The 23,798-nt window shown below is 41.7% G+C and overlaps 2 protein-coding genes across 2 annotated transcripts; one reads left to right on the top strand and one right to left on the bottom strand.

The window, feature by feature from the left end:
• The first annotated feature begins 2,265 nt into the window (after nucleotides 1-2,265).
• On the top strand, nucleotides 2,266-5,530 carry nefla (neurofilament light chain a). Its single transcript, XM_075456074.1, has 4 exons — nucleotides 2,266-3,484; nucleotides 3,578-3,702; nucleotides 4,163-4,569; nucleotides 4,671-5,530. Exons 1-4 carry the CDS (start codon nucleotides 2,456-2,458, stop codon nucleotides 5,279-5,281), a joined length of 2,172 nt encoding a protein of 723 aa, XP_075312189.1. The 5' UTR covers nucleotides 2,266-2,455; the 3' UTR covers nucleotides 5,282-5,530.
• A 6,366-nt stretch (nucleotides 5,531-11,896) lies between these two features.
• Nucleotides 11,897-16,741, bottom strand: nefma (neurofilament medium chain a). The gene is made up of 3 exons (XM_075456083.1): nucleotides 15,533-16,741; nucleotides 14,631-14,755; nucleotides 11,897-14,540 (listed from the first exon to the last, which is right to left on the bottom strand). Exons 1-3 carry the CDS (start codon nucleotides 16,589-16,591, stop codon nucleotides 12,854-12,856), a joined length of 2,871 nt encoding a protein of 956 aa, XP_075312198.1. The 5' UTR covers nucleotides 16,592-16,741; the 3' UTR covers nucleotides 11,897-12,853.
• Nucleotides 16,742-23,798: the final 7,057 nt, after the last annotated feature.

The following is a 23,798-nucleotide window of genomic DNA, read 5'->3' as shown; positions in this document are numbered from 1 at the left end:
TAACATTACAACCTCTGAGATAGTCCTGATCAGGTGTACAATAAGCATGCTGGTGCCGATCTGAGCTGAAAATACATATTTTGATTTCACCGGCGATTTGGCTTCCAGTGTTCATCAGTTTCCATTCCTATTTATCAATAAAAGTTTGATCTGTTTTTTGGGGGAGTAGTTTTGAAGGGCAAGCAAGGGCTTTGTGCTTGGATGCTGTCCACGGAGGAAGATGTGCAACATGCAGCGTCCCTCAAAATATCTAATCTGTCCTAGACTGTCTGACTACCAAGTCTGAAGTACTTGTTTTTCAGAGCGAGGTTGTGCAATTAGAAAACTGTTTGAGGTGTCGTTATCTGACAACACTGTGTTTCTAGGATTGGTAAAATGACTCTCTCTGTTACCACTGATTTTTAGTTAGTTGCCAATCTTCTCATGTACGATGCCACACTTCTAAAGTTATTTTCTATGTGGAGCCATGATGCAGAAAGACACAGCCCATCAGTCCAAAAATATAATTCAGAAGGTTCTGATGGTTACAAGTTATTTTACAGTCATGTTAATGTGAAGATTTTTGTAGTTTAACTTCTACGAAGGGGCCTGTAATGTAAATGTGGTCCTTATAATGTACTTGTTTTTGATTGTGCATAAAAGCAAATATTGTACTTACAAATGTAGAAATAATGTTAGTTAGTTAGATTTATTTGATGTTTCACTGATATTGCATGTTTACACTTATTTTGGAAGCTGTTAGTAATAGACTCAACAGTGTACTGGAGTTACAAGCCAATGTAAGGTTTATTTAGTTGGGTCTGGTGCTAGTTGTAACGGTTTTCATGCTTTTTTGGCCCTCTAGTGGTCAAATAAATTATTGACGCATCTTTATCTACAAAGTGAGATATTTAGACTGTAAAAAAAACAGCCTTTGTCAGACAACCTAAATTAGCTGTTTGTGTTCAAGATGCCAGACACCCATTACTTATAATCTTCACAGGCAGGACAAGCAGGAGCCCTGAAATTACAGCTGTAAGTGATTTAATTTGTTTGGAACGAGAACTTAATGGTCAACATTCTCTGTTTCATTGCCTCAGGTTCTGTAAGCATCTTGTCTGCTAAAAATCACCCTGGTGCAGATTGTCAGACTGCTGTTAGGGTGGGAAAAAGTGTACACAGTGGAGTTTGTGTGATCACAACTGTTCCGATGACTCAGCCTGCAGTAGAGTCCAGCTCCCACTGAGGTTCCACACCTCCCTTTGCCTGCCTCCCTTCTGTTTGGATACAGATCTGCCTATAAGCACTCTACAGGACATTGCTGCAAAGGAGAATTACACAGGCAACACGCTATAGATCAAAGACACGCGCTCATTGCGCACACCAGGCTCACCCACAAAAACTGTTATTGCTGCAAAGCACTGCAACAAACTGCATTAAAGCATGTGGCTGAAAAAAAGCAAGATACTGCACCCTTGCAAACATGCACAGATTCATGTGACACAAGGAAAGAAAATGCCTGTCAGCAACTAGGTGAAACTGAACCACCTTTATGTTCATGCTGCAGATGAGAGTCTGTCTGTCTTTCTGAAACTTGAGTCAACAGCCAGACAAACAACAGGAAGCCTCTTCTTTGACAGATAAGGGTTTTTTTTATATAGAGTATGTACTTTTGTTATCCGCAGAATCTGGGAAGTGTCAAAAAAAAGAGAAAAGGTTTTTTCATCAATCAAATGATCAAGTGAAGTTTATTGCAAACAATAGAATTTTTCTGGTATAAACTGATTCATTGATATTTTTACAAATGATACATGCTTACTCACAAATGGCCGGTTTTGTATTGTGTCTCCAACACATGATGACTTACCTGCATTTGGGTGGAATTTTATCATTGCAGGTCTTTTAAGGTCACAGCTGTAGTTCTGTTCTCAGCCAGAAGGAGACATGCTGTGTCACCATTGTTAAATCAGGACACCGCCACCCACTTTCCTGCAGTGAGAACACAGCAAGTATCTTTCATCCATGTTTTTTCACTCAATAAAATATGCAACTAATATGCTATGCAGCTTGTTTACAGTATTGCTGAGGGCCCCAGGCCCAAGTTTTACATTAAATCTAAATCGAGTCTTTCTTTCTATGTATTTCAATTTTGCTGCACTATAAATGGCATTAGTTTCTCTTCTCTGCATCCTCTCTTCTGTCTTCTCTATATTTAACTGGCACTCTTTTCCCTCCTACACTTGCTCTCATGGTTCCTCCCTCTCATCTTGTGCCGTTGCAGTGTAAGCCTATAGAGCCTGCATTGTCAGAGTTTGGGGAAAGCGCTTGCGTCAGACTCCACCGTCCTGCTATAAAAGCGCAGGTTGCTGCAGCAGGCAGCAGTCGGGGCTTAAATCTGAGCTCTTCATACACCTCTACACACAGCCACACACACAGACAGAGGAGCTGGGGAGAGCACCCTGTCCCTTCTGCAGCCATGAGTAGCATCGGGTATGACCCCTACTATTCCTCCTCCTTATACAAACGCTGGTATGTTGAGCCTCCCCCTCGTGTGGTGACCAGAGGGAGGACTCACTCTGCCTACTCTTCTCATCCATCCCCACTGTCCTCCTCCCGTCTGCAGTACTCTTCTCCTGGCCGGGGGATATTCTCCTCTTCTTCCCTGGAGCTGGAGCTCAGCCAAGCGGCCCAGATCAGCTCAGACTTCCGAACCGTACGCACACAAGAGCGCAGCCAGCTGCAGGATCTCAACGACCGTTTTGCAGGCTTTATCGAGAGAGTGCGTGAACTTGAGCAGCAGAACCGTGCTCTGGAGGCAGAGCTTCTGCTGCTGAGGCAGAGGCACGCTGAGCCGTCCCGCCTCCGGGCATTGTATGAGCAAGAGGCCCGATCCCTGAGAGCTGCTGTGGATGAGGCAAGAGCAGAACAACAAGGTGCCCTGGGCCAGAGAGAGCGGCTAGAACAAACCCTGAGTGCACTGCAGGGTCGATATGAAGAGGAAATTTTGGCTCGAGAAGAAGCCGAGGGCAGGCTGATGGAGGCCCGTCGTGAGGCCGACCAGGCTGCCTTAGCAAAAGCAGAGCTGGAGAAAAGTGTTGAAACTCTGCTAGAAGAGCTGGCCTTCCTCAAGAGGATCCATGAAGGTGAGGTGGTGGAACTCCAGGCTCAAGTCCAGCTGGGTGTCCAGGTGGCTGTAGAATCAGAAGCTGCAGCTCCAGATCTCTCTGGGGCTCTCCGAGATATCCGGTCCCAGTATGAGAGGTTGGCAGCGAGGAACATGCAAGCAGCAGAGGAGTGGTTCAGAGGGAAGGTGGGCTCCCTAACCGAAACCGTGGCCCAGCACAGCGATGCCATGAGAAGCTCCAAGGATGAAGCCGGAGAGTACCGACGCCAGCTACAGGCCCGTCTCCTCGAGATCGATGCATGCAGAGGCCTCAATGAATCCCTGGAGAAACAGCTTAATGAGATAGAGGAGAAGCAGAGCACTGAGATAGCTGCTATGCAGGTCAGTAAACATGCTGTGGCTCTCTATACTTATTCAAATCTGTTTTAGTTTTTCTGAGGTTCTTTGTGGCTATTCGCTCTGCTTTTTATCCAGGACACTATTGCAGAATTAGAGAATGAGCTGAGTGGCACCAAACATGAAATGGCTCGTTACCTGAAAGATTACCAGGACCTGCTGAATGTCAAGATGGCTCTGGACATCGAGATTGCTGCATACAGGTGAGAAGAAAGAAACAGTGAGGTTGAGAAGTCTCTCGTCTAATTACTGGTGTTGATTAATCATGTTAATCAGCCTGCTGGGGTAAATTAATGTGGTAATATAGAAGGGAAACATTCCCTTTAAATGTTTTTGTCAGTGTTATTATTAAGTCTGTAAATATTCCTAAAACTTAATCCATGTGGACTTTACCACAGTGCACTGGAAAATTCAGAAACATTTTCTTTTGCATTTCTCATGCTTATTTTTGTTTAAAATAATTCTTAGTGTTTTTAATGGATTCCACCTCTATGAGACACAAAAGAATGCGTGAAAAGGCTTATTGAATTTTAAAAAAAGCAGTATGAGTATTATAAGTCCTGTTGCAGAACCTAATCAGAAAGGAAAATGGAAAAAGCTAAATCTATTCTTTTAAAATGAGCTTGTCTTACTCATTACTTGTGTTTTCCTCGACCTGAACAGGAAGCTTTTGGAAGGGGAGGAGTCTCGCTTCAGTGCCGGAGGAGTGTCCTCTTTTTACAGCCACAGTTTGGCAGCTCCCTCTTTTGCCCGACCCATTCTCTCCAGCCTGAGTTCTGGCACCTCCTACATGATGACTTCACGCCACCTCAGCTCAAGCTTAAGCACAACTGAGGGGATCATCTCTGCCAGCCACGCCCCGCAAGCTGAGGCCAGCCCACCTGGGGAAGAGGAAGAGGTAGAGGAGGAAGAAGAAGAGAAGGAAGAAGAGGGAGGAGAGGAAACAGAGGAGAAAAAAGAAGAAGAGGAGAAGGAGGAAGAAGAAGGAGGAGAGGGGGAGGGAGATGAAGAAAAGGAAGGTGAAGAGGAGGCTAAGGAAGGAGATGAAGAGGCTAAAGAGGGAGAAGAGGGTAAGGTCTTCTTTTTAGATTATCATCATCAATTACACGAATAAAGAGCTAAATTAAAATCATCTAACTCATTGTAATGATATTTCAATCTGTTTATGCAGGTGGTGATGAAGAGGGACAAAAGGAAGAAGTGACAGAGGCTGCTGACGACAAAGGGGAGACAGAGGAGAAAGATGAAGGAGAGGAAAGTGAGGTCAAAGGAGAAGCACAAGAAACAGATGGAGCTGAGGATAAAGAGGAGGCCAAAGATGAAGGAAAAGAGGAAAAATCAGATGAAACTGAGGATAAAGAGGCCAAAGATGAAGGAAAAGAGGAAAAATCTGATAAAACTGAGGATAAAGAGGCCAAAGATGAAGGAAAAGAGGAAAAATCTGATGAAACTGAGGATAAAGAGGCCAAAGATGAAGGAAAAGAGGAAAAAACTGAGGATAAAGAAGAGGCCAAAGACGAAGTAAAAGAGGAGAAAACTGAGGATAAAGTTGAGGCCAAAGATGAAGTAAAAGAGGAGAAGGCAGAACCTAAAAAGAGCGAAGAGAAAGAAGATAAAGCTGATAAAGCTGATGCCAAGAAGGAAGACAAAGCTGATGACAAAGACGTCAAAGAAGCTGCTCTGAAAAAAGATGACAAAGCTGACACAAAAAAAGGGAAAGATGAAGAAAAACCAGCCAAACCTGAGCCTGCTGAGGAGAAAAGCACAAAAAGTAAAAAGTAACCTTAGCAAAGTTCAGTCAAACCACAGCTCAGACATCAGCGCTGTCAAGTCTGCTTGTTGACATGGTGCTCAATAGAACAGTGCAATAGTCATTTACATCAACAAATCAAGGTTAACTGCTTGCCAATATCCAGAGTAATCCAAAACGATCTGGCTGCACACTTCCTGGTGACTGTAATATGTGTAATTGCTGAATGCAAAAGTGAGTGTGTGAGTTTTGACTGGTCAAATAAATCATTCTCAAAGCCATGTGATTCACTGAGTTTGACTCCTGATTCAAGGTTTAAACCTAAAATGTGAGTTTTCTGTCACAGCATTGCTCCTCAAATCCAGCTGTTTTAACACTCTGTCACTGCTTTGTTTCAAGATTTGTTTAACACTTAAAGTGAGACTAAATTTTAAAAGAAGAAATGGCAGATTCCTCCCTTCAAAACTGAATCTTAAAGCAATGAAATAAATCCATACTTATTACTTCTGGTTATTTAAAATACATGTTAAGAGACGTATGTAATTTCGTTGGGACACTTTGGTCAAAATAACAGAGACAGTACAACAGCTCATTTTTCTGCCATTTATTTACTTCCCTATTCAAACAGATCATTTTAGGGGGTTGTGGTGACAAGCCATTCTACGCCCTCCCTAAACTTTTCCTCAAGATCTGCCTCTTTTGAGATGTAGTACTTGATAACTCTTATAGCATGTTATTATGGTATAAGAGAGCATACAATAGAGTACAGACCACATGCCAAAATGAAAAATATTTGACTGGCAATTTCATTCTTAAAAAAGCCTTCCTATATTTCAACCATGGATAGCTGGTAGGCTACTGATCCCTCTTTCAGGCACATCGCTTTATGGGTCAGCTCAGTTTTTTAAAGGAAGGACTGAAAAAGGTAACAGCTGTTGGCCAGCTTGTTAATAACACCACTGCCTATACAAGTCTTTATAAAACACTGAATAAAACTTATAAACTTTCTAAACTTCGGATTTCCCTGTCAGTACATTCAACTATTTATCTATCTAGCAGCTAATACTAAGAACGGTTGCTTATATGGGCAATATCTGTGTTTCATTAAGGCTGTTATTGGTTTTACAATTCAACTTGTTTTTATATTAACTGGCGACCTTCAGTTGAGGGCGTCTCTGGGTGATGTTGGCTATGGCAGCTGTCCAAAAACCTGAAGAGGCGCTGTAGCTGGCACTGTTTGTCTTTCATTAAATTCTCAAAACACAAATTTCAATTGGGATATGGAATCTTGTTAGAGTGAGCACATTATCCAGTCACATTTGAATTGTTGCAGTTCAAATGGAGCTGTTGAGAACCAGATGGGAGAATGTAGCTGTGACCACTTAACTGTACATATACACAATGAAACAAGACAATCCAGACTTCTTGCTTTACATTCCTGTTTGAAAGATATGGGTTCAGCATCTAATCACAATCACAGAGATACAGTGCACAGTGAAAATGAGTACACCCCTGTTGAAAAGTAACATTTTGAACAATATTTTAATACACACACAAGTTATTCCCAAAACGTGCATAGAGTAAGTTTAATACAACATCTGTTGAGCTTACAACAGAAAAGAAAGATCAATAATATAACTTAAATGACATATTTGTCCATTTTTGTGAAATTATGCTGGTGCAAAAGTGAGTACACCCCTATGTTAAACTCCCTGAGAATGGGCCGTGTTGGCCCGAAATGTCATGAAATGAAAAGGCATTAAAAGGGAGGTCATCGTTGTGCGTTTCATCCTTGCCTTACATTGAAATTTTACATTCTGAGTCTGCACCAGGCTAAAAGAGACGTGTGTGAGATTTGACTGAAATCCTGTGGAGAGTATCATGATCTGCTTCAGTAGTCACAGTACATGTTGACAAGCATGTTTCTTTTGGTGAAATTCAGCTTCCTACTGTTGATGGCTAGCCTGGGTGCCAGCCGAACTTAGCCCCGCCCATAAAAGTTTTGGTCGGGAAGTTCGGTCTGGCTCTGCTCAGTTGGGAAATCATTATGCCCGACCAAGAATTGGTCGGACCAATCAGATTGCCAGGGCGGGCTTTATACGATGATGGACAGATGATCAACAGGGACATTATCGACTACGTCACTAAAGAGCTGAACACGGCTGCCGCTGGAGAGCTAGGGCGTGTAGATTCTGCCATCGAGTCTGTTCTACAGGATCTCCACATTGCATTCATTTTGAAAGACGAACAGAGGAACGCGATAAAGGCTTTTATCGATAGAAAAGATGTTTTTGCCGTCCTTCCTACAACAAGTGTGTGTCGCTTAATCTACGTCACATACTACGTTGCTCTGATTGGTTGTAGGTCTATCCACTTGAGCGAAGAGGCATTTTTTCTCCTGGTTCGGTTGAAACACGCCCCATACCCAAATCTCTATTGAGCGGTATCAGACTCACATTCTGACTAGAATCGTGAGTATGACGTAGTCAGGCTAGTTGATGGCATCCATACAGCCCCAAACCATGTCACTCCCACTACTATGCTTGACTTTAAGCATGAGGCACTTTTCTTTGTACAAATCACTTTTTACCACCACACATGCTTGACACCATCGAAAGCAAATTTGTTTATCATTGTCTCATCAGAGACAAACAAACTAAGGATATGGATTGCTGGAACCATGTCCTGTGATCTGATGACACCAAGATGAACAAATTTGCTTTAGATGGTGTCAAGCCTGTGTGGTGGTAAAAAGTGATTTGTACAAAGAAAAGTGCCCCATGCTTAAAGTCAAGCATAGTAGTGGGAGTGACATGGTTTGGGGCTGTATGGATGCCATCAACAGTAGGAAGCTGAATTTCACCAAAAGAAACATGCTTGTCAACATGTACTGTGACTACTGAAGCAGATCATGATACTCTCCATAGGATTTCAGTCAAATCTCACACACGTCTCTTTTAGCCTGGTGCAGACTCAAAATGTAAAATTTCAATGTAAGAAAAGGATGAAACGCACAACGATGACCTCCCTTTTAATGCCTTTTCATTTCATGACATTTCGGGCCAACACGGCCCATTCTCAGGGAGTTTAACATAGGGGTGTACTCACTTTTGCACCAGCATAATTTCACAAACATGGACAAATATGTCATTTAAGTTATATTATTGACCTTTCTTTTCTGTTGTAAGCTGAACAGATGTGGTATTAAACTTACTCTATGCACGTTTTGGAAATAACTTGTGTGTGTATTAAAATATTGTTCAAAATGTTACTTTTCAACAGGGGTGTACTCATTTTCACTGTGCACTGTATATCAAACTAAAAGTTTTCTTTAATGAACCTGTCAATATTAACATGTGCTGCTGGGCCAAATGTATAAGTACATGTAAACCGTACCCCAAAAATGTAATTTGCCATTCTGTATCAGAAACTTGATCATGTACAAATGTTCATCTTCCAACTGAATTGAATAGGACAGTTTTGTCTGTCTTTTTTTCTGGGGAAACTGGATCTATATATAGTCTATACAGTGGATTTCATATGCTGTACCCGTGCTAAATCCATGTCATGTTTCACATAAGGGCGTTTTGGCTAAGGTTTCACTTCTTTGTTGTGACAGAGCAGATCTCTTGTGGGATCAATAAGCTGTCAGTTTAAAGTAAGCTGAATGAGTTTGTCCTTCAGCTACTGTTTGCTGATGTCTGCATGTCTGATTTGCAGCAAGACCATACATTGCTTCTGTTTGTCTCTACTATATGTAACATACACAAATATAAGCCTTATTAATAAGCCTTGTGAAAATGAAAAATGATATTTGCATATAATCACAGAAAAATGTTTTTGCAAATTTATTCACTACATATGTCAATGTACCTATCTAATATTTATTAATAACATTGTCAGATCTAAACCTTCTGTCATGAGTATTTGAACTACTAAATTGCATCTCTGAGGTGCAGGACACTGTGGTCTCAGTTCGTTTAGGCCAGATTTCTTTGTTGGGAAATAAAACACTCAACAAAGCTTTGGTAGAACACTATCCTCTCATTTATTGCCTCTGTTTATAATTTCCCTTTGGAATTACTAGTCCCCCACACCCCCATTGCTCACTTCCTTTCACTTAAACTAACTATATAACTAATGGTGAGATTTTAATATTAATACCAAAGCAAAAACCAAGCGCAAAGATGTTTCAACTTCTTACTTCCAAGGTACAGCAACTCATGAATCCTCTGAAGTTGAAAGTAGAGAGAGATAACAAGGAAATGGGCTTGATAACCTTGTGGGCTGAAGAAAGTTTCTCCTGCAAATCTATACAGCTCACTGAATGAAAGTTTTTGAGCTTCTGGTGACTTCAGACACCCAAATAAATGTTTTAGGCACATAAAAGCTATTCTGAGATTTCTTTATGTCCCCTGTAAGCACTGCAGCTTTTTAAGTGGGCACGGAAAAACCTCTCATGGTTTCACTCATTTGACAACCAAGATTGCTGTCCCAGAACATCATGTGCTGGCTCACCTTGTGACTATCAACAAGAGTAGACCGTCCCTTCGCCTGATCTAATCCAGTACCTATCAATCAACATACTACTGAATTCTCTTTTACTGCAGCTTATTGGATAATGAAGAAAAATTCTTTCCATGCTGATGTCCCCATTTTTTTTTTCAGAAGTGAACTCGTTTGACCTGTTTGTTTGACAGAGTTTTGCCAATTCAATACATTGGAATCTACTTTGTGGACCAACACATTTACCTAAACAAACAATCTCAAATGCCAAATCATAAAATTACTGTTGCACCTTTGACAGAGAAATTTCTCAGCAAAAAAAAAAAACATATCCGGTGTCTCATTACTTTTGCTTAATAATATAAATTAATCACACCTGTGAGTCTATATTGCAGAAATATGTGCTTTACCGTTCATGGGTTGAATCCTTTATTTGTAAGAGAAAGAACATATGCGTTTTATTCCTTTGAAAGTTACACGGCTTCACTTTAAGAGCGACAGAAAGGTGGAGCAGACTGCCCACTTGACCTGCATAGACATGGAACATGTACTGAAAGCAGTTTTACCAGCTAATGTTCAGGGGAAGTGATTTCAAGGGAAGCTGCTGAATCATGGGATGTCATTGAGGGACAATGCCATTATGGAGAATAAGCAATGATGTAACTCAAACTGGCGAGCCATCTCGAAGAAAACTACTATCATAAATGTGTTATTGAGGCTTATGTGTGTGTTATCACATATTTTCATCTGCAGAGTTAATATGAGCTCTATGTATTTGAGACATTTTCTGAAACTGTCTGTCTGTGTTAATGTGACTTCCTGCCCAAATAAGATAAAGCAACATGTGATGTGATCGTTGCATGGTCCCTGTGCACAAGAAATAACAAATTGTCTGGATGTTTAGTTTGTCTGAACTGAGGCAAAGTAATAATTTATTAAATTATAATGACAAGTAGATACACAGAGTGGCTATGTTCCACTTGTTAGCCATACTCAACTCTTTTACTGAAAAAATTAATATCATGGTCACTTCCTGGCACCAAGCATTAATGTTTTCCACTCTATCTGCCCAGCTTTGCTCTATTGGGGCTGATGGAGGGGACTGGAGCCTATTACGGTCAACATGAGAGGTTAAGTCCATCCTGAAACAGTGTGCAGTCTGTCACAGGGCTAAAACAAACAGAAAGACAATCATGCATACTACCCTAACATGTATGTCCCCTCACTGTGGGTGGAAACCAGAGCACCAGGAGAAAAACTCACGCAGGCAAAAAGAGAACATTCTAGTCAGAAAGGCCTCAATCAGCTCGCAAGTTCGAACCCAGAACCTTTTCGCTGTGAGAGCGCAGCACTAACCACTGCACCAGTTTACAAATCACACTTACGTCTAATGGCCCATTTATAAAAAGAAAAAAAAAAGGCTGATCTATTATTGTACTCCGCTGAGATATGCATTAGATAAACTGTAGGCTGTCTGTAGAGATCAGCAGCAAGCTCTCTTCATCAGTTGAGGAGCAGTTACAGCCCTGGTGGTGGGATTTAAAAAATTAACTCAGTCCCGAGACAAAAATGCAGTCCTTATTCTTTGCACTCAGCTGGTCGGTGACATCTGAAATCATTTACTGGGTTTATGCTGCAGCGGACATCTTGGTAAAAAGAAAGGAAAGTGTAATCTCAGAAAAAATACTGCAAAAGGTGAAAAAAAGAAGAAAGCATGTCTGTGCGATAGTGAAGTGAAAACAGGAGATAACTACTCAAAAAGTTCTTGGACAGACACGAAGAGAAAAAGATCTTGTCCTGACTGTCAACGATGTAAATGAGATTCTGCCATCTTTTAAAATAAAAGAAGCAAAGTGAAAAAGTAAGAATTGAAGTCTGGTTGAGTTGACATTTGTCTCTTTTTCGATTAAAATCAGTAATGTTGCAATCATCCTAGATCTTTTGAATATCTAGAATGATTGCAACATTACTGATTTTAATCTGTATATCTGTATTTTAGTCTATATTGCCAAGCTCTTTGTAGCTAATTACAACCAATTGTAAATAAACAATATGACAGTTGTTTTTTTCAGCTTGTGTAGCAGTTGATACCTGCTGATATCTTAATAGAACAAATATAAAATGACAAGAGACAACAGAGATAACTTCATTATAACATTTATTGAGCAAATGCTGTTGGGAAACTGTTCATGATGAGTAAAGTTATGGGACTGCAAACAGTAGCACCTCATTTATTTCTGTTATTAAATTCAAGTCCATCCTATGCATACAAGAATGCATGTATCTATGCATTTACAGTAATATTTTTCAGTTGCACTCAGGTAAACATAACAGACACTGGTAAAAAGCATGTTTAAGGCTAGGAGTTTCTTCAGGTTGGTTAAGCTGTAACCGCTTCAGTTACGTGATTTATATGGTCATGTGTTTATCATGGCGCTGCTCCTCTCTTTCTTCACCATATGCTTTGTGTATTGTTATTTCTTGTTTTTTTTTGGCTCAGATGGTATCTTCACGTCAAGTAAGGCTTCTTCAGTAGAGTGCATGTCTGCACCAAGGACCCTGTCTGTCCTCGACCCAACCCCTCCCCCCATCCCATTTTACTTGAACTCAAAAATCCTCTCAACATTGGGAATATTTCTCTCACTCTTCCGCTCACATTACATGTATTCCTTTTAGATATATACTCTTTTTTACATTTTGTTTCAACCAGTCATACAGATCAGAGAGGAAAGGACTCCCCTCCTCTGAGCTAGCATGCAGAGACCCCCCCTCCCTCCCCAACTGAGCTCACCCATGAAGAGCAGAACAAAAGAAAAAGAGGATAAAATGTCTCAGTCGCTTGCTCCTGACCGCGTCTGCAGCAAAGCCTGTTTAAAGCTTTCACTCAACATGCAGGTTTGAACTTTGTAGCGTTTAAGTTTTGCCTTCTCTCTGTGATTCGTTTTGAGAGTGGTTGTCTTTATTACATCGCTCTAGCTGTATGATTTTCTTTGTTATGTTAGTTCTGGGTTGATTGCTTGGCATGTGCTCTCCTGTTGTCCCCACTTCTCTCCGTCCTACTCCTCGTCCTCCTCTTTTGACGGACACCTGGAGTCTGCTCAGTTGCCCTCTGTCACCTGCTTGATGGACTGAGTGGATTGCTTCTCCGTCTTCTTGGTGGAGACCTGCTTCTCCTGCACCACCTCCTCCACCTCCTTCACTGTTTCGGTCACAGTGACAGACTTGGTGACATGCTTGGAGCCATCCTCTCCGGTGGTGATCGTCTCCACGGTCTTGGTGATCACCACTTTCTGGCTGGCATCTTCCTTCCCTGGGCTCTCATCTACTCCGTTAGCAATCACATCACCATCTTTCACCTCATCTTCCTTCCCCTTCTCCTCAGGGCTGCTCTTGTCTACGTCACCATTCATGGCAACATCCTTCTTTTCTACTTTCTTCTCTTCTGTTGAGTCACTCTTCTTTTCTGATTTGTCTTCCTTGGGAGCCTCAGGCTTGGTGGTTTCACTTTTCGGTGACTCGGTTTTGGGGGAGCTAGGTTTGGGGGATCCAACCTTAGGTGAGCCTTCTTTGGGGGATTCCAACTTTGGAGAAGCAGCCTTAGGAGATTCAGCTTTAGGAGACTCAGGTTTAGGTGATTCAGCTTTAGGAGACTCAGGTTTAGGTGATTCAGACTTGGGAGAGCCAAGCTTTGGGGATTCAGACTTGGGGGAACCAGGCTTTGGGGATTCAGACTTGGGGGAACCAGGCTTTGGGGATTCAGATTTGGGGGACTCAGGCTTTGGGGATTCAGACTTGGGGGATTCAGGTTTTGGAGATTCAGACTTGGGGGAACCAGGTTTTGGGGATTCTGACTTGAGGGAAACAGGTTTTGGGCATTCAGATTTGGGGGAACCAGACTTTAATTCCTCAGTTTTTGGAGCCTCTTCCTTGCTGTCCTCGGGCTTTGCAGCTTCAGTTTTTGGAGCTTCTGATTTTGCTTCAGTTTTCTCTGATTTGTCATCTGCTTTCTCATCCTTTACCTTCTTCTCATCTTCCTTTTGTTCCTTGTCTGTGTCCTCTTTTTCCTCTTTTTCATCTCCACCTTTAGATGCTTTGTCACTGCCTGCATCTTCATCCTGATCATCACCCTCCTCTTCGGCACCAGCCTCGTCCTCTCCTCCGCTGCCCTCCTTGTCTCCAGCCTTCTCTTTGTCAGGAGAGGCTTTAGACTCTGGAGCTTTGGAGCACAATACTGTTTCCTCAACTTCTTCCTCCTCTCCTTCCTCTCCCCCCTCTTCGTCACCTCCCTCTGCATCACCGTCCTTTTCTCCTTCGTCCTCTCCCTCCCCTTCTTCTTCTTCCTTCTCTCCCTCCTCACCACCTTCTTCCTCACCCTCTGCTCCCTCATCATCATCGTTTTTGTCCTCCTCCTCATCCTTATCGGGTGCGCTAGCACTAACTTTGGCTTCGGTGGCAGCTACAACTTCTTCTTCCTCTGCCCCCTCTTCTCCTTCTCCCTCTCCCTCTTCTCCCTCTGCTTCCTCTCCCTCTCCAGCCTCCTCTCCTTTTTCCTCCTCTTCTCCTTCTCCTGGTGTGGCAGCCAGCTCTTGCGCTATCTCGGCCAGCTCGTCATCCAACTCAGTTTTTTCATCCTCCACCCTCGTCTCCTCAATAATCTCCTCCACAAACTTATGTTGCACTTTAAGCTTGGGGGTCTCTGATTTAGGCCTAGAGATTTTGGTGGGGGTGACCGCCTGGCGATAAGGGAAAGTGCTGAAGTGGGTTTCCTCACCTTCTAGAAGTTTCCTGTTTAAAACAATGAATGCATAAATATGGAATTCAACCCCACTATCGATGGAATCGTGTTGAATAATTTGAACATTTTTAAAACTATACCTATATGCAGCAATCTCAATATCCAAGGCCATCTTGACATTCAGCAGGTCCTGATACTCACGAAGATGACGAGCCATCTCCCACTTGGTGCTCTTCAGCTCATTATCCAGCTGGTGGATTGTCTCCTGAGGAAACACACAGCAAACACAATGCATGGCTGATTAAGAACAACAGAAAAAATCCTAACATGCAGGTTCAGTTTACACTGTCTGTAGACTTCACAAAGTCATGGCAACAATTTTGTGAAAACTTTCATCCTTTTCTTTCCAAATAACCACTGCATCAGAACTCCTCTTCTTTTCTGCTCTAATACATTCTGACGCAATACAGTATTCTAGAGATGTTCGCCTCTGTTTCAAGGGCAACACCCACACACTCAATGCACCCCCACCCCCACCCCAAATATTTCAGTGGTGTGATGCAAGGCCAATGATGGCATCGATCCATGCCTCTGACTCAGCAAGAAAGAAGGAAAGAAAGCCAGAGCGCATACTGCAGCGTCTCTAGATTTCCTCACATTTGGAAATCTCCCAAGCTTGTAAAGAAAGAGCAAAACGTCAGCAACGAGCACTTGTAAGTGCAGCGGTGCGATCCTGACAGTCACTATGCAGATTATGATCATCACATAACAGTCAGTTCTGACAGAAAACACTGCTGGTTTTATTGTCAGTGGAGAAATGAGTGGTTTGGAAGTCTGCCAAATAAAAACTGCGTCACTAAGATAAACTATGTTGAGCAGATATTTATTATATAAAACAAGCAAAACTAACCCTAACCCTCCCTTATTAAGTTTTAAACATACATTTGTAAAGATCTGTCATGAGTCCAATTACAGTATTTTATACTGAAGTCTGATCTTTACGCATGGCTGCGTGGCTACCTCTGTGGTGTCTCCCTCTTACCTGCAGGCTGGCCAGGTCGCTGTTGTGGCGGTCCTCGATGTCATTCAGTTGCCTCTCCAGTGATTCCCTCGTCCCGCGGACGGACTCCAGCTCCACTGTCTTAGACTGCAGCTGGCGGCGGTAGTCGGATATTTCATCCCGGGCGGACTTTATGGCGTCCTTGTTCTGCTCTGCAGCCTCGGTGAGCTTGGCGTAGCGGCACATGAACCAGGTCTCCACCTGCTGCAGGTTCTGGTTAGAGTGGCCCTCCAGCTCGGAGCGGATCTCCCGGAGAGCCTCGGTGATGTCTGTCTTCTGGAGGTCCTTCCTCTCCACGGTCACTTGAGATGCCTGAATCTGGGCGATGAGATCGCTCACCTCCTCCTCGTGGTTGTTGCGGATGAAGGCGATCTCGTCCTGCAGCGACTGAACTTTCTTCTCCAACTCGGACTTGACCAACTCAGAGTCGCTCGCGTCCTTCCTCAGGATGCGAATTATTGCCTCTGTCTCCTCTCGGATTCGAGCTTCTTCGTCAAAGCGGTCCCTGAGCCGCTGGATGTCCTCCTCGATGTGGTCGGTGTCGAGCTGAATTTGCGCCTTTTCGCGGTGGATTTGCTCCAGCACGGTGCGCAACTCCTGCAGCTCCTGGTCATAGACGTCGTCCAGCTGTGTGCGAGACACCTGCTTCTGCCGCAGTGCCTGGATCTCCGCCTCGATCTGCTGGTTCTGCTGCTCCAGGTAGTGCACCTTATCAATGTAAACAACGAACCGGTCATTGAGCCCTTGAAGTTGCTCTTTCTCGTTAGATCGCTTGTAGTCACTGTTAAGGGCTGAAGTTTGAGTATAATCAACGCTGTCGGCAGAGCTGAGCACCGTTGAGCTGTATGCTCGGGACACCGGCACGTTCACGCTCCTCTTGTAGGATGTGGTCATGGTGGAGCCGGGGCTTGCCCGGGACCAGGACTGGGAGCGAAAGCCGCTGGAAGGAGTGCCGCTGGAGCGGCTGTAGCCGTAGTTGGTCGTTCTAGTATCCATAGTTCTCCGGAAGGGACTCCCTATCGTGTCCACCGGGTAACTCATCCGGTCAGACTACCGTAGAGGATGTGCGCAGGAATGAAAGGGGACGGTGTTGGAGGATGAGGCGTGTGTATGTGGGTGTATGTGTGTGCGCGCAGGTGAGGTGTATGGCTTTCACAGCGACTGAGAGCTGCTCCGTCTGCTCCTTTTATATCTGAGGTTCTGTACCTAACAAGGCAAGTACAACAAGTCCAAGCAGTTTTGTTTCGTCCATTGATAGAACAGAGGGGAGGGCACATCCCCCCCAGGCCGTCTGCTAATGGTCCCGGGTCCCGTTCAGTCTGAACCACGTGGGGTGGAGGAGCTACGTGGGTGTCTGATTCAAAGTTAAAAGAGATAGATAGATAGATAGATAGATAGATAGATAGATAGATAGATAGATAGATAGATAGATAGATAGATAGATAGAGAGAGGAGTCATTTCAGAACCACGGACAGCGACTAGCAGCTGTCAACTACAAAAAAGAACCTGACGTTTTTATTGCAGATTATCGAGGTGAACAAACAATACAAGAAGACTACTCCATCACAGCTTTGTGATTGTGATTAGTATTTCTGACCCAACTTATAATAAATGTAAATCCGCCCTGTTATCTTGTAATTCTTGTAATTCATCTCCCCCAACAGTGTGTCCTAAGTGTGCTGGCGGCTGTCTGGTGGGTTGGCCTCAGCAAACAGGCTATTGATCTCCTATCAGTCCTGATGGTGCACTCAGATACCAGGTCACTTTGGTCAATACGAAACAATCCGGGGTTGTTTGAGGTAATGCATTGGAAAAAAAAAAAAAAACAGCTGAATCTGTGTTTTTTTGGCTTTTGTTTAAATCCAAAGTTTACAGTTTTTTTATTCAGTTAAATATGCACCTTTGTAGGTGCAGTACTGAGGTGATTTAGAAGTGAAAGCAAACAGCAATTATCCAAGAAGCAAATTAGTACATGTATTGCCTTTAGGGGGGTTATCCTGATTTGGTACTCTGAGCTGAATTATGTCCAAATACTCATATTGATCTATATTTTCCTTTCCCGACTCATTCCATTGCAAACGTTACAGAAGCTTAGCCAATGCATAAAGCATTGCCAATTTTAGATCACTGCACAGACAGAAAGGCAGACAATGAGAGAGCTAGACAGACAGGGAGGGAGAGACGGTCATAGTGACTTTCTCGTCCTGTGTCTGCCTATTTTTAGCAGTATCATGTATAGTAAAATAATATAATCCAAACACAATCTCCTTGCTTGCTGATGTCAGAGTGACCTGAACGTGACACTTTTTTGATTGAGGCCGTGCTACATGCTGCAGGTTTTCAGACAGTATTGGGTCGGTAACGCAGGTGCTTTTGGATGCCCCACGAGGGCAGCGGTGGTGTGATGCACATGATGGAGTGTGGGATGGGCAAAAACAGAAGAGGAGTTGAACATCACTTCTGAGTTCCAGCGCACTGCAGAAAAGTTGGAGCCTTTTCAAATGGCACTGCAGTAGAAACAAGCTGAAACAGACAATTGAGTCCATCCCAGGCTCTCCCAACCTGCAACATGCAGAGTAATGTCCACAGGGCTTGAGTGTATAAAGAGTGCTTCCCCCGTTAGATAGTATGAAGACACAGGGATTGTTAAATTCTATAGTGCATAGGAATGCTGTTCTATAGGCTGCAAAGTCAGCATGACCTTTCATTCAATTAGTATTCTGTACTGTTGGCTAGACTAAATATAGAAACATGTGTGAATGATAGCCCAGTATACTCAGCTCAGCTCAATGCAACTCAACTTAATTTATAAAGCCCCTGTAAAACACAAGTGTAACCCAAAATCCTTTACAGAGCAAAAGGAAACTTTTAAGCGAAGACCAGCCGTGATTTATTCAGCAGACAGTGTCATAACCCACATCAGCTTTATGATAATGAAAAATGCATACCATACACTTGTAGGTCATTCTGTGACAACCTTTCTTGAAAATTCTAGTTCATAGGACTGTGCTAGAAAATCCAAAGTAGAGTTTTAAGATTGTAATCTTTATTTTGTACTCTTCTGTCACTGAATCCATCTCCAAAGATGAAAAAAAACAATCTTTGTGAGGGATGGTGGTTGTGTGTTTTCCAAATAAATGATTATCTTAAATACATTAAAACTTTTTTTTTATTTTACTGGAGAGTGTTTCTGCACCAAATTTATGGAAAATGTAACTATTGTCATCACTTTTTATTTTCTTCAAGTTAACATTGTTTTCAATATTTCTCGCAGGCTGTGATATTACACTCAGTGATTTAATATTTTTCATGTTTACATCTTTTACGTCATTTTGCTTTTTCTTTTCTTTTTTTTTGTTTTAAATTTGTGGTAGGCAAAACTTATTGATCCAGAGATAATATATGTTTTCTCCACTTAATTAACTGTATGTACAGTACAGAGTGAGAGGGTGTAACAACATATATTAGTCTAAGAAATTTCTTTAAACATGTTAAATAGCTGTTTGATTGTGTCTGTGTGAATGGGTGAGTGTGGCTTTTATTGTGAAAGCAACTTCAGTGGTCAACAGGGCTAGAGAAGTGCTGTAAATATTCCTATGTCAAAATTCCACAGTTTCCTAAATTTGAGTTGCTACAAATGAGTTTTCTTGTGACTTTAGAATAACCTTGTCTATAGTCTCGCCTCTCAGATTATTATAATCGCATAATAATCTGGAGGACAAACCTGAGTATTTAGTTGGTGTTACAAACTTGGATAACAAAATCATACCGGTGGCATACAGGAACAATTTAAAACTTTGATAGTCAATACGTTATACCTTATTACTTATACTTATTTCACAACTCATTGAAAACTAATGGGTAGTTGTGACCAAGCTTAACCAGATTGTCAAAATTTGTCAAGTTTACCAGTTAGCAGCAACACATCTGGAGTTTAGCATTTTGCACGCTCAAATGAATTTGATAGAACTTACATGGATTGCATAATTTTTTTGATAAAATCTATGACACAACAGAACACGAAGAGCTGTGGAAGTTGGGATGAGTGATACTTTTTCTCTACTCAAGTGCTTTGGTGACTATGCCATATTTGTGTCAAATGTACATTATTGTGTGAGAAGGCAGACGATTAATGATCCATGTGAGGGGTGATGTCAGTATGTTACCTGCATCTCACTCTCTCCAGCCTCTCTTTATCTCTCTCTATTACAGCGCCTGGCTCACAACCATCATAACGATCGTTCTCTGTCACTGAGATAACATTACTGCTCTTCCGCCCTCTACAACATTAGTGTCTGTCTGCTCCATCTGACATCAGTTAACCTCCCGCGGTCATGCAGGGGTCCTTCACTGCCTACGGTATGTAAACACAACCAGGTCACAGCTACTGTGTGTGTGAGTGTGTGTGAGTGTGTTAATGCACCGTTAGAACTGAGACAATGTGTGCTTGATGTTCTGTGGTGATAAACCTAATGAGTAACAACATTAAAGCTGATTTTAAATGTATTCATGTTAAAGGTAAACTGAAGTCCTCATTCAAACGGTTTCTAGCATTTTAATTAGATGAAGACTTGGAGCTTTCAGATGAAAGATGATTCATTTCCATCAGTGTGCACTTCACAGACACATAAAGTGCCAGGAGTGGATTTCCATTACTGCATTTTCAGCTCCAATCTGAGGTCAGGTGCATATTGATCAACATTCCCCCAGTTTTTTAAGGCTTTGCTGGTGCAGTATTGATCAGGAAAAGTCCACATGTGGGTAGTCTTTTGCCCTGAGAGAAAATAATTTTGTAAAACAGTATATTGTGCCTGCAAGGACTTAGGTCCCTGTAGTTACACCATGTTTGTGTAATTAGTACCTGTAAAAATCCTAATTTGGACATGTATGCATATTCTGTCAATGGGATTATTTGAATATGCTCCTAACATGTCAAACCCACTGAGCTCTTGATGGTGAGTCATTCAAAATTATCGTTTTGCGGCCAACAGTGTCAGAACTGACAGAACCTTCAGTGAAAAAGAAGGTAATGAAGCTATTGAAGTGGCTCATTAACATGCTGCCAATAGATTTTGACACCAGCAGAGGTCCGTCAAAATAGATGATACTTGTTCGTAAGATAGTGCTTGAATTTGTTCCTGTTGATAATGCTTATAGTGGAAATGAACTACCCTACAATACAGCTTTGCAAAAGTAGTAATAGTGTTTCTCACAAAATTCTACTTAGCTCGGAACATAGATCATAATGAAAAATGACTCGAAAATGTACAAAATGTCCAGTGGGACTGTTACAGTGTTATATATCAACAGATTATCTATGACTCATACATTAACAAAAAAAGAAAGAATATTTGCAAAGAACATTTAAAGAAAGACGAGCAGATATGCCATCACAAGTTTTTTTTTCTATAATTAAACAAATAGTTGCCATCTGTCAGTTCATTGATGAATGAATTCATGACAAAACAATTGAGTTTAATATGGCGTGTGTGGGAAAAACTAAATCAGAGATTTTCGTAGACAAACAACTGTAACTAAAGCTGTCAGGGCTTCTTTTTTTTAACATTGTTAAATACGTTGTAATATAAAGTCAGACATTTGACAATTTTTTATTAAACACACATATCTCAAATTTGTACTTCAGTGCATTACTTTCATAAAAGTTATATTTAAACTTTGGATTATACCCCATAACTTTTTCCAGTTTATACTACTTTATTGGCTCCACCTGAAATACTTCTTACATAAGTAACCAAAGGGTAATCAACATAAGTATGAGTATGACACTCTGGATAGGGCAGTGCGGGATGAATAGCACTCACTTAAATTGCAATGTGGAAATACTTAAAACTTTTTCTCTGTCAAAACCTTGATTGCAAATATTTCAAAAGTGAATTTGTACAAACCAATAATGCATTCAACAGCACGACAGTCTGCATGAGAAAACCAATATAGATGATAAAGTGATCTATGAAACAGCCCTGCAGTTGTGATGGGAGGAAGACGTCAGGCTGCAGTATTCTGCAAAGGTCAAAGCTGGGTTGGCTACCTGATGGATGGTTAAGAGGTGGGAGGGCAAGAAGATCAGATGGTGAGGTAAGCACTGTGGGACAGGTTTTAGATAGCTGTATGGGGTGATGTGAGTGGGAGGTCTTGAGGCAGTGATGTCACTGTGGTGGCATAAAAGGAGCATCAATAGTGGAATTGGGAGGTGTACAGGAGAAAAGAAAGGGAGGGGTTGCACTCGGATCTGCAGTTTATCTGCAATGCATCAGTAGCTCCTTCTCGCCCTCCCCTTCACTGTGTGGGCTGGTCGGACAGAGGCAGCGTCTTATCTCGTAGACGATCCTCTGTGGACCGCTCTGTAGTCACAGATATCAAAGTCTTCGTCATTCCCCTCGCATGAATAAAGATGGCTGGTGAAATCCCAAGAAATACTTATAGTTACCTCACATACACATCGATTACAACACACACATACACAGAGGCTATCAAATGGGCTTGTATGGAGCCTGGCAGACAGCAAAGAAAGTGATTCTATTTATCATTAGGAGTTGCGGTAATTAATCAGTCTGGTTAATGTTCACAAATCAATAATGGAAATCACTGTGAAATTACAACATGGACTGAAGATGTAGCAACACACAAATCACCTGCTCCTCTACGTACGTAAGAAAAGCAGTCTACAAAGTAACACACTGTACGTGTTAGGGACCTATTCCATGTAAATTCAACATTAGTGTCAACAAAATATATTACGAAGTGGAAAATGTAGCATAAATCTGTCGGCTCACTGAGTAAATGCAAAACCAATTTCACAAACACACTCACACACATACTAAACTTCTTTCCTCAAGTTCCAGTGATGAAAGAAAACACTCGACCGCTGTTGTTTAATCAGTGATTTATATTGTCCTTTGCACTCAATGCAGCATTTGATGCCACATATAACTTACTTAAGACTCTCACTCGATAATCAGACTGCTTATTCAAGCCATTTATTATGTTAATATTTGCTTTGATTTCCCAGCTCACCACCATCAGTTACCCCTGAGAGCTTTGTGCTGTGTGTTCCAGATATTGCAGTCTTAATGACCACATACATCGAACAGTACGTTCAGCCAGACCTTGACTTTTAACTCTGCATATGGTGGCAGTATTAACATTGGCAGCCTTACTGGCTGTGTTCTTCATATTAAGATATCTATTCATATTTTACTGTGATGTTTCTTTAATGTCCTGGTATGTAGCATGCTGGACAAAAAAACAAAACAAAACAAAACAAAAAAACAATATAGGAATCTTAATCTATGTTTCCAGCATAAACCAGAACCAAACACAACTGAAAGGGAGACATAGGTAAGAGGTAAAAAAAACCTTTTTAAAAATCAGTTAAATTATGCATGCAGCAGTAAAATTCTTATTCAAAGAAGATTGCATTTTTCTATTTATACATTTTTTTAGCTGATACATACTGGAGTTGAGCAGAACTGTGTTGAAATTAATCATCCTTCATAGCTAACACAGGGTACACCCTGACAGGCTGTAAACCTTCATACATAAAACTTAAATGTGCCTAAATAGACTTTAACCATGACCATTTTTAAAACATAGCACGTGTTACTGTTTTCCTTAATATTGCTTTCAGCCTATATGTGTAATGTTTACCGTGTTAACGCATTCCAATACTGGAAATATGAGAGGCCCTGTTTTCCCTGAACAATGTGTGTCAGCATGTATTGTGGGGCTGCATGAGTTGTCAATATGTCCCAACACCAATGTCACTGACAGAAATTAGTTTACACATGTTAGTTTGCAAATAGGTCCATACAGTAACATGCCCCACAGACTTAATATATGTGGGGGATGCAGTTCTTCGGGGTCAAGGCAGACACATGGCAGCGGGCATATCAGCTCTTCTTTCTTTTTTCCTCTCTCTTCCTCCCACATGCTGACAAGGACTTGCCTCGTGATGAGTCTGGAGTTATTTTAAATGGCTGTCAGCAGCTTCTGCTGTCTAGAGGGAGAAGTCAATGATCAGCTAAAGATGAGCACATTAAACTGAATTATCCCTTTTAAGTCAACCAACCCTTAATTATTTAATCCGAATCCAGTTTTTTCTCTTTTTTTTCATTTCACATATTTTGTCTGTATTCATGCTATTGAATTCTTCCTATAACAAACCAGCAAAGAGTTTAGTCTGCCCTTGGTTGCCTGAGTACCTGAGTCATGACCATGATCTGGAAG

This window comes from Odontesthes bonariensis, chromosome 22, assembly GCF_027942865.1.
Source record: "Odontesthes bonariensis isolate fOdoBon6 chromosome 22, fOdoBon6.hap1, whole genome shotgun sequence".
Classification (NCBI taxonomy): domain Eukaryota; kingdom Metazoa; phylum Chordata; class Actinopteri; order Atheriniformes; family Atherinopsidae; genus Odontesthes; species Odontesthes bonariensis.
This window is presented reverse-complemented; position numbering and strand designations above follow the sequence as displayed.

Excerpts from the sequence above, each read along its gene's own strand:
- nefla (XM_075456074.1), top strand. The coding sequence starts at position 2,456 with ATGAGTAGCATCGGGTATGACCCCTACTATTCCTCCTCCTTATACAAA. Across the intron at positions 3,485-3,577 it reads CTGAGATAGCTGCTATGCAG|GACACTATTGCAGAATTAGA; the intron begins GTCAGTAAACAT and ends CTTTTTATCCAG. Across the intron at positions 4,570-4,670 it reads GGCTAAAGAGGGAGAAGAGG|GTGGTGATGAAGAGGGACAA; the intron begins GTAAGGTCTTCT and ends CTGTTTATGCAG.
- nefma (XM_075456083.1), bottom strand. The coding sequence starts at position 16,591 with ATGAGTTACCCGGTGGACACGATAGGGAGTCCCTTCCGGAGAACTATG. Across the intron at positions 14,756-15,532 it reads GCGACCTGGCCAGCCTGCAG|GAGACAATCCACCAGCTGGA; the intron begins GTAAGAGGGAGA and ends GTGTTTCCTCAG. Across the intron at positions 14,541-14,630 it reads ATTGAGATTGCTGCATATAG|GAAACTTCTAGAAGGTGAGG; the intron begins GTATAGTTTTAA and ends TGTTTTAAACAG.